General features: G+C 37.0%; 1 protein-coding gene across 1 annotated transcript; it reads left to right on the top strand.

Moving 5' to 3' along the window:
* Positions 1-1164: 1164 nt before the first annotated feature.
* On the top strand, positions 1165-10562 carry LOC104518032 (zinc finger RNA-binding protein; the record flags this gene model as incomplete). Its single annotated transcript, XM_010162898.1, has 7 exons — positions 1165-1447; positions 3145-3289; positions 4086-4304; positions 5583-5830; positions 6823-7014; positions 9114-9402; positions 10326-10562. Coding segments are annotated over 7 exons (1582 nt in total), but the record flags the coding sequence as incomplete, so codon positions are not given.
* Positions 10563-10629: the final 67 nt, after the last annotated feature.

The following is a 10629-nucleotide window of genomic DNA, read 5'->3' as shown; positions in this document are numbered from 1 at the left end:
GGGCTAGCCCAGTGAAACTATCACAGGTAGGCATGGAATTTGTTTTGAATTATCTTTTAATAGTGCTATGGAAATGTGAAATCCTATAGAGATTGTTAAATATTATTGAATAACAGTGCAGGAAGTGTACTAAAAAATTCAGAGTAATCATTCATTCCTCACTTCATATAATTGTTCCAGATAGTGATATTTTGCCTGGTTCACTTTATTTGTTTAAAAATTAAGATAACTATTTTAAGCTCCTAAGAATAATAGGCAGTTACACAGCATTATAGGAAAACATAATGCACAGTTACACATCAATATAGGACAATAATATTAGTTTCTGTTGAAATAATTAAACATTTGAAGCCATCATTTTTTATTTCCGCTGTTAATATTTACTCAGTAAATAGCCACATGTTAATGTCCTACCTGCAGATTTTAGAGAGGCAGATTAGGCTTAGCATGTGCCTAGAAGATTACCAGAGCTCCAGTAGCAGTTTTGCTCGATCTGACTGTCTGTTCTTTTGGTGCTTCATGTTGTGAGGCAGTGGGGGCCAGCTTTTAGAATTCTAAACTTTTGTGGGAGAGAGGTCCCCTAACAGAGATGTGTATTTAAAGTGTCTCCACCGTAAATGTAAGAGTTCTGAGCTAATATTTATGGAAGTCTTTAAAAATCTCATTACTAATACTGTTCATTGAAAAACTTAATGCAACTGCAGGTCAGTAATGAGCTCTCACAGAAAAGTAGTAATTTTCTTAATATGATGGGTACGTGTTACATTGAAGAACTACTAAAGCATTTAAAAATTGTTGGTCCTCAAAATATGACAGTTTAAGACTGTGTTATTTTGAATCAAAGACTTGTGTTACACTGCTTGAAAAAAAAACACAAAAAAACCCAAAAAATAAACCACCAAAACAACACAAACCCTCCCTTGCTAAGAAAGTCATCACCTGTATGTGTGCATCCATGGAAACTTCAAAACGATGCAGCCTTTCTGATGGGGGTGTAAGAGAGGTAAAAAAGGCCACTGATGTCTGTGCTAGATAGGTAGCTGCTCCAGGTCTGTGTGGAGAACAGACAAGTATGACTCGAATCTGGGATTTTGAAATGTGTAGGCATTAGCTTAGTACATTGGATTAACCTAATTATTTACTTACTGTCTTTTTCCCATATAGCCAGCAGCCAGCTTCGGGTGTAGCCTATTCCCATCCAACTACAGTTGCTAGCTACACTGTCCACCAGGCACCAGTCGCTGCGCACACAGTCACTGCAGCCTACGCTCCGGCAGCAGCTACCGTCGCTGTAGCCAGGCCTGCTCCGGTGGCTGTCGCAGCTGCTGCAACAGCTGCTGCCTATGGAGGCTATCCTACAGCGCACACAGCTACGGATTATGGTTATACACAGAGGCAACAAGAAGCTCCACCACCACCACCTCCTGTCACTACGCAGAATTACCAGGTGGGTTTAAAAAAAAAAAAAAAAATTAGTTCTGTTATATGATTTTTAAATGATTTGTTAAAAGGAGGAGGACTGTTTGGGTAAGAGAATGTGATCATACTTATATTTTTTTCTTCTATGAATCACAGTTGAGTAAAACCCAAATTACTTAATAGCAAAAACTGAGAGAATGTGAAGTGACTCCAGTCTCATATGGCGGTAGAGAGGATTATCAGCACTAGTACTGCAGGAGACAAGATCACAGAATATTAGGGATTGGAAGGGACCTCAAAATATCATCTAGTCCAATCCGCTGCCGGAGCAGGAACCTAAACAAAATTACACAGGAAGGCGTCCAGGCGGTTCTTGAATGTCTCCAGAGAAGGAGACTCCACACCCTCCCTGGGCAGCCTGTCCCAGGGCTCTGTTACCCTCACTGTAAAGAAGTTTTTTCTCGAGTTTAAGTGGAACCTCCTGTGTTCCAGCTCACACCCATTGCCCCTTGTCCTACCATTGGGCATCACTGAGAAGAGCCTGGCTCCATTCTCCTGACATTTGCCCTTAACATATTAATTAGGTCACCCCTCAGCCTCCTCTTCTCCAAGCTAAAGAGCCCCAGCTCCCTCAGCCTTTCCTCATAAGGGAGATGCTCCACTCCCTTCATCATCTTGGTGGCAAGATGTAGACATTCACACGATAAGCAATAAACTGATGTTTACCTCCAAGAGATTTTTTGAAACTACTGTTGAAAACAGTAGTAGTCTTGTCTCAGCTAGCTTAAATGTTAGAGTGGTGTGCAGTAAACTGGGTCATGGAACTGATGTAGCTGAAAAAACTGTTCTGAAAAAAATTCTCAGTCGAGGTAGCAGTTGTGCCCTTGTCAGATTCCTGTGTGCCACAGGAGTTCTAGTACGAAACATGAGAGGATAGAAGATTGTCCTAGGAGAGTAACTTCCCTTTGGGTAGTTTTTGGGTACCACTTGTGAGATCACTGCCTAACTTTGTGTGGCTACAAGCTTCCACAAAAGAGAACTATTTGTCTGTTTTCATCTTGGATGTTGAATAGTATGTGTCTTGTAATAATTTTTGAACTTTTTAGGCCTAAACTTATCAAGGCATTATCTAGATTCTATTTATTATTTTTATTTGTTTAAAAGGACTATACTATTGCTGCATGTTCTCACTTCTTTTGTACACCTTTTGTAATTGGTTACATATGGTAGTGAATCATAATGTATGAGGCTGTCTGGTAGCCAGTATAGGGTCACATTTGTAAACTTCTGAATTTATTCTGATTTGTAGAAATTCACATATTGCGGAGATCTGTGGTGGTTTTTCACTTTAGAGGAATGTAATCTGATCATTCCTGTAGAGAAATGTAAACTGATACAGTCGTCATGAAAAACTAGTGAGAGTAGTTGCTTTTCAGAAACTAAAATAATTTGGTGGGGAAAGTGATTTAATAGCATGAGGTTAATCCCTGTAGAAAGTCTGAAAAAGACCATCAGCTTTGTTTTCAGGCCTGAAGTATTTGTAAATGTAAATTTAATTTCTTTAATGCATTTATTTGTATATACTCTATCGTAAATATTTTTTTAAATCTACTTTAGTAGACCATAAGAAAATACATTGTTTCTTTGACTCTGCTAGTGACTTTTAATGCTCCAGATATATACCTAAAGGAGAAATTTGCTGATTTTTCTTTTTTGAATTTTTAGGATTCCTACTCTTATGTTCGATCTACCGCCCCGGCTGTAGCTTATGACAGCAAACAGTACTACCAACAGCCAACAGCAACTGCGGCCGCTGTGGCTGCTGCTGCCCAGCCTCAGCCTTCAGTAGCTGAATCCTACTACCAGACGGGTAGGTGGCATGGTTCAAACTGCTGGCATTATACACAGTCTCTGTATTACTTTAATACCTTAAAAATAGTTTTTTAAATATTTCAGATTATCCAGTTGGGTTTTTTTTTTTAGTTTTGTCATGTAATCTCTGTCACATTAGCTGCACCTAGAACTTGAACATTATTGTGGTATTACTATAAGTGGCTATCTCTGAAGTGTGGATTGTCATTAAATTCACTCAGAACATACTTCTAGGCAAACTTCTTGTTGATATGTCTAGAAACTTTGCTGAAGTAGGTTCGAATAGTCAATGGTGAGTTCAGACAATAACTTGATTAGACAGACTCTTGTTTAATTCTTTAGCTACTTAATGTACGGAGTTCTTCAGTTATTAGTGTCATGATTGCTACAAAGCATAAATCTTCTATACTTCCACTTTAATTAGAAATAATAGGAAAGTTTAGGTGTACTTTGGTTTACTGTACTATAGTAAAACCATTGAATTAGAAGGTTGTTTAAAAACATGGCAGCACAGTTAAAAATAAGTACATCAGTCTGAGGCTTGCTAGTGTGAGCTGTGACATGATTAAACAGTTGTGTGATACGTGGTACAAAACACGTAACCACGGCTTAAAAAAATGCAAAAAAAACCAACAAAAAAACCCCCACGACACAAAAAAAAAACAAAATAAGAAAACCCCACTTGTTATGTGTTTATTCCCCAGCATATTTTTAAGTATCACTTAATATTGTTTGCATTTAATTCAACTAAATCGTATCAATGTTTGTACACTTTTCTTTTCTATCCTAATTAGCTCCAAAAGCAGGATATAGCCAAGGGGCAACTCAGTATACTCAAGCCCAGCAGACACGACAAGTGACAGCTATAAAGCCTGCAACCCCAAGTCCAGCAACAACTACGTTTTCTATATATCCCGTATCCTCTACTGTGCAGCCAGTAGCAGCTGCAGCTACTGTTGTTCCATCCTATACTCAAAGTGCAACGTACAGCACAACAGCGGTTACTTACTCTGGTAAGAATTTTGCATATTGTGTTGCTGGGATCTTTGCAGTTGCTACAGAAGAGGCTTTAAATACTTGGAATTTTAGCAGTTTATGTTCAGTTACATCATAGTCTACTTACAAGTATCAACCACTTAAATCATCGTAATATAAAAATATTTTGCTGTATCCTGAAAGGAGGTTTGATGTTGGCATGTGCCTGTTTTTCGACATGTGAGAATATACAAAGCAATGGCATTGCTACATGCACAGTGTTGAGTGACTTACTGTAAGGTTTGGAGAGTTAAAAGATGAGGGATAGAAAAAAATAAGGAAACATGTCCACACAAATATTACCCAGGGAAATTGCAAGGGAGCATGCTGCCATCCAACAGCAGTTACAGAGACAGGGAGGAGCAGTCCAATATAAATCTTGTATGTTTGAGCTCTCTTGACCAAAAATGGCAGGAGAAATGGTTGCTGAAAAAAAGACTTTCCTTCAAACATTAGGAATCCAAAAAGTAGTTAAAGATGAAAAGATGTTAACTTTATAGCCAGATGGTAATCAACTGGCACATTTTAGCTACCTTGAACTTCTTGTTCTGTTTTGTTTTCTGTTTAAAAAGGGATTTTAAGACTTCCTTGAGACAAAGCCTGATCACATGATTAAAATTGTTGAACCAGTAGATGTAGAAATTTTATGGGAGAACTGGCTCGAAGGTATGAAAGCCCAGTTTCCTTGATTTACTCAACTTTGATACTAGAAATCAAGGACTGCATAGCCAGGTTTTAGTGGGCAAGCAACTTCTCTGCACTAAAACAACTTAAATCAGTGAAATATAATTTAATAGTACTAGCCATTCTGTCTTTTATCTTCAGGTTTTTTTCCCCTTCCTCTGCATAATGCCTGTCCTCCTTGCCATTTGGAAACTTGAACAGCAAATCTTGTTCTGGAAGACTGCTTACTTCAAGTGGCCTTTGTTAAATCTTCCATTAAAATTCTTGTTACATCATACTTGGTCTAACCAGATGTACCAGGAAATTTCACATATTCTTTAGGAATGTTTTGATATATCTAATATAACTGTGTGTCTACAGAGATGTGTCTAAAATAAAATATATTCCTGATACAATTGGTAGTTATTTATTTGTATGCTGTGAAACATCAAGAAAAATTCAGATCTCAGTAAGTTGTTTATATCATGCACCACCCCCTCAACTCTATTATGCAATATGTTTTGAATTAGTGTATTATGTAATTGATACATGATGTACAGTGATGTAACATTTATTTTATTTTTATCTTTGAGGTACCTCGTATTCCGGCTATGAAGCCGCAGTGTATTCAGCTGCATCGTCCTATTACCAGCAGCAGCAGCAGCAACAGAAACAGGCGGCAGCAGCAGCTGCTGCTGCTGCTGCAACAGCTGCTTGGACAGGGACCACCTTTACTAAAAAGGCACCATTCCAAAATAAGCAACTGAAACCAAAACAACCTCCCAAACCGCCCCAGATCCACTACTGTGATGTTTGTAAGATCAGCTGTGCTGGACCACAGGTACCTGTGTTATATAATATTCTGCTATATGCTTTATAGTCATAATTTCTTCACCTGAAAAACTCACTCCTTTAAGAATATTTGTTAATTTTTAAAGACCTCATTCTGTACTTCTACTAAGAGAATAATTAAATGAAAATGTGCACTGTTACAGAAAGCGTTTCTGTGAGAAGACAGAAAGGTATATCCCCCTGAGCTTGTACCGGGAAGCTTCAGCTGTGCTTTGAACTGCAGAAATATTCTAAACTTTGAATTTGCTTTATTAGCATAGCAAACTTCTTAGAAAATACTTTTTTCAAAACTGTGGAATTACATAAATTTTGTGAATGGTAAGCCTGCAAATTCATTATTCATTGTATTCCTGCGTCCCAGTTTAGTTTGGCAATGGGTACAAATGTGTAGAAAGTTGATACCAATTCATACAGAGTGTTTATGTGAGCGTCTGGCTAAGCAGTTCTACTGCTTACGCAAGCTTGTCATTATTTCCCACCTTGTCTGCTCTCTGGGTTGCCAATCTTGGTACAGGAACAAATACCAACTTCTCTATTTCATTTTCAGCACAGCTTTATTTATGCACTACCTTATTTGAATATATTTTTTTAGTTCTCTGGTCTTGTAGTTTGAGGAAAATTCAAAATCAATAATAATTCAATGCGATGCAGGAAACTGCAACTGAGAAGCAGTTTTCTGGTCATATCAAGTTTTAAACTGTGATATCCATTGACCAGTACTCAATTGAGGAAGTGAGAAGTTAGAGGAGAAAGCCCATATTGTATTATCCAGAAGTGGAATCCTGGTGGTGGAGAAGGAAATTTCTTGGTGTTAACAGTGGCCTACTAATGCCTTAGACCATGTCATATGGAAGAAATACTCAGTGTAGGAAGTATTTCCTGTACAAAACATGTGTGCTGTGTTCTATATTGCATGTCATATGAATGATGAGCAAGCAGTACAAAGACAGCTTATTGTATGTGTGTTGTTTCTTTAAACAGACTTATAAAGAACACTTAGAAGGCCAGAAACACAAAAAGAAGGAAGCAGCATTAAAAGCTTCCCAGAACACCAATAACAGCAGCACTTCTGCTCGTGGAACTCAGAATCAGTTGCGCTGTGAGCTTTGTGATGTGTCTTGTACAGGGGCAGATGCTTATGCTGCCCATATCCGTGGAGCCAAGCATCAGAAAGTAAGAGTTTTCTGTTATTACGCAAGTCAGTTGTATATTTCTTCCTGTATTTTTTTCTTATCTTAGAGAGGAGACAATATGCCAAAACAATGTAATCTGAATCACTTTGTTTGAAGATGTTTGATTCTGCTTTTTTGTTTGAGACTTATCTTTAAGCTCACTATTAGAAGGGCCTTGTTGGGAGAAAGGGGGAAAAATATTGCCATGACATCAATGCAAAGAGGATTTATTAGAGAGAGTGTGCAAATCATAGGAAGAAGGTGTAGAGTAAGAGAGAGAAAAGCGACGAAGAGGATATGTGGTATCCTCAAGGATATGAGGCATGCTTGTGCCCCCCTAACTCTTTTCAAGACTTTTTTTGACAGTCGTCATATTTGTCTGGTGCTGTGAAGCTTCCAGTGCAGTTTGAAACACTGTTAAGCTGAGTCAGTGTGAAGGCACAGGACTTCTATGCTTCACTGCTTGGTATTTTTTGCAAAGAAATAAGGAACAGTGTCATGTAGTAGACTTTATAATGAATGTGTTTGGAAGAGTTTTGATAAGCATGTTTTCCCAACTGTCTGGATGCAGTTAGGTGGGCATTCTGGAAGACTGAAAGTCTGAAAGACTGTGGGCTCCACTCTTACTCCTTTGACCTGTGTTTTAAATTTGACCATACAATAGTAAAGGCAATGGCAGTGTAGGATGTTTATTTAGATATTACATATTTCCCTCATAACTCTGGAAATATTAATGTCAGTAACAAATACAGTATTAATACTCAGCTTTTATAGTTCTTTGCTTCTCAGAACACTGTACGAAGTAGCATCAGTAACATCGTTCCTATTAAAATAAGTAAATCTCATAACAGATTTAAAACAATTTTCCCAACATAATTTTTTGTTAATACAAGACCAAAATTATAATTTAGGTAGAGTTGCCTGGTGTTCTTTCTTTAATAAGTTGAGCCATTAAATTTTTGGGTTGTGCCCAAAAAGTTACTGCTTTTATTAAGTTATTACTCCATAGGTATATGAAGCATAGTGTATATTATCCTTATCTATTTGGATGTCATAGATAGTCAATAAATATTGCTAATATATTCTACTGAAAAACATAATTTTGAAGTGTTGCTTGAACTTAAATCTATAGTATTGTGTGACACTAATGTGTCTGTATGCTGATGGGGAACGTACTTCAAAAATATGAACAAAAACCTCAGAAGTGTATGTATACATATCATGATTGTGTACATGTGTTTGCATTAAAGGCATGTCTCACGGAGTTCTGTTCTTTTTCCTGCGGCTTTCAAACCCCATCTTTAGCTTTTATTTTGCAGGTTTTGTTCTTAAGGATTACCTGCAGTGCTTTTTCAGGTGATGGTCAGCTGTCACCAAAAAAGAAGTATTAGTCTATCTCAGGCACGTTGTAGAAAGGGCTCTGCTTATTACTTCTAAGAATTAAGCATGTACCTCTTTACTTTCAATTAGACACTAAAGAGCTTGAAATATGTTTTGCATCCTCCTTAGCTGTCTCTGCTGATGTGCTTTTTTTTAAAAAAAACCAAACCAAAACAAAACAACAAACTTTGTCTAAGGAATATCTTTAGTTCTGCTAGGTAACCTGGAAAATCTTTCAGAATTAATACTCTTAAAACTTAGAGATCAAAAGAGACTGAATTAAATAACTCTTATTTGCAAATACTTTTTGGAACCAAAATAATTCTAGGTACTGTATTTTTGAAAGGATAGTAAAAAGCAACCAGGCAACAAAACAGTCACATTGAAACAGTGTGAACAAAATGTTTCCTTGAGTTTTACTGGCTTGTGAGTTTATTGACTTTCTGTTTTCATCTACACAGTTTTTGGAGTAATGTCTGAATTTCGAATGGAAATAACCAATGTGAGATAACTATTAACTATTTCCTTGTTACAGATGACAAGAGCTTTTGCAAGACCTTTTAAAATTTTTTTTTATTTTTTTTTTTTCCCAAGATCACCTTGGTGTTAGAAGCAATAGCTAACTTTCAGTTATATTGATTTTTTAATTGCATTGATTGTGTTACATCGTTTTTATAGTTATAGGTAGATCATATTATGAAATTCTCTTTATTCTTATAGGTCGTAAAGTTGCACACAAAACTTGGCAAACCCATTCCTTCAACTGAACCAAATGTGGTTACCCAAGCGACTTCCTCAACATCCACATCTGCTTCCAAACCAACTGCCTCTGCTTCAAATATAACAACTAGCAGCAGTACTGTGAACTCCTCTGTTGCATCCTCTGCAGTGAAAATTCTCACTCCCACGGCAAACACACCACTTAACACTGCGTCCAACAACAAAACGTCTTCAACCGCTGCTAATATAGCTGTAAAGAAAATATCTACACCGAAAATAAACTTTGTTGGCAAGTACAGAAGTCAGTCTTTATTTTGAAACCTAACCTATTCTATAATTTTTTTTAAGACTTAGTGCAACAAATACGAGTGTATTTAGTTAACTTTACGCATGAGTAATTGTTGTGTTTAAGATAATTGCTGATAGGTGAAAATAAGAATGTCTATAGAAGTTTTGCTTCAAAATTTATGGTGTTTTCTGCCAAAATTTGTGGTTGTCTCCACCTGACCTCTCTTGGAGGCTTCTCCTACCTTCATTAGAAGCCTCCCACCTTTGGTTTCTTACATAGTAGCTGCTGGAGTATTGCAGTTTATAGTCCAGTTGGTCCTTATTTCAGTTTACAGCCTGGGCTGCTAAGGCAACCTGCAGTGGGTTGGCAGCTGATAACTGAGCAACTGAAACATCCTTTAACAGTGGAAATCTAACAGTGGGAACTTTTGAAATGAGGATGACAGACATTTAGATACGGGAAGCAGCTGTTCCACAATAAGCTGTCCTGCTTCTGAAGGAAAAACATACGTAGTCGCAACACTGAGAGTATATTACCTTTGCCAGTACAAACATGATAAGGTTTCAAAGTACCTTACTGGATCCATTTACGAAAAAAAAAAAAAAAAGTCTGATGACAAAAAAGAGAGGATTAAAATGTGTTTGTTGAGTTGTTCTCATTCAGTCCTATCTCTTTTGAAAAAGCATGAAAATGAATAATGAAAATTGCAATTATACAGAGCGAAATTTTTTCTTGCTAAAAACTTAGTGTTTAAGTAAATTGAATGTTGCTAAACTTATTTTTGAAGAGCTTTAATTGTATTTAAGATATGTTTAATTTTAAAAGAACATTGATATCTGCAAATCAAGTCTTCAGTTTGCATATCGTGTGTAGTCACGTTCTCATTTTATGAAAGTTAATGATTTAACTTTTTTGATTTGTAGGTGGCAATAAGCTTCAGACAACAGGAAGTAAACTGGAAGAAATGAAATCAGCTGAAACTGTTAAAACAACTCCTGCTACTACAGTTCAAACACAGGAAGTAAAACCAGACACAGCAGCTGAACCTGTGACTCCCACAACTCTTGCTGCCTTGCAGAGTGATGTCCAGCCAGTGGGCCATGACTATGTGGAGGAGGTATTGATATGAAAATGTGTATTATTTTTTAACTGTTAGTGAAAATTTGTTCAATGTTAAACACAATCAAAGAATGGCAGAGGTTGGAAGGGATCTCTGGAGGTCATCTG

The sequence above is a fragment of the Antrostomus carolinensis genome, unplaced genomic scaffold (genome assembly GCF_000700745.2).
Source record: "Antrostomus carolinensis isolate BGI_N321 unplaced genomic scaffold, ASM70074v2 scaffold49952, whole genome shotgun sequence".
Classification (NCBI taxonomy): domain Eukaryota; kingdom Metazoa; phylum Chordata; class Aves; order Caprimulgiformes; family Caprimulgidae; genus Antrostomus; species Antrostomus carolinensis.
Note: the sequence above shows the minus strand (reverse complement) of the source record. Positions and strands in the feature narration are given on the sequence as shown.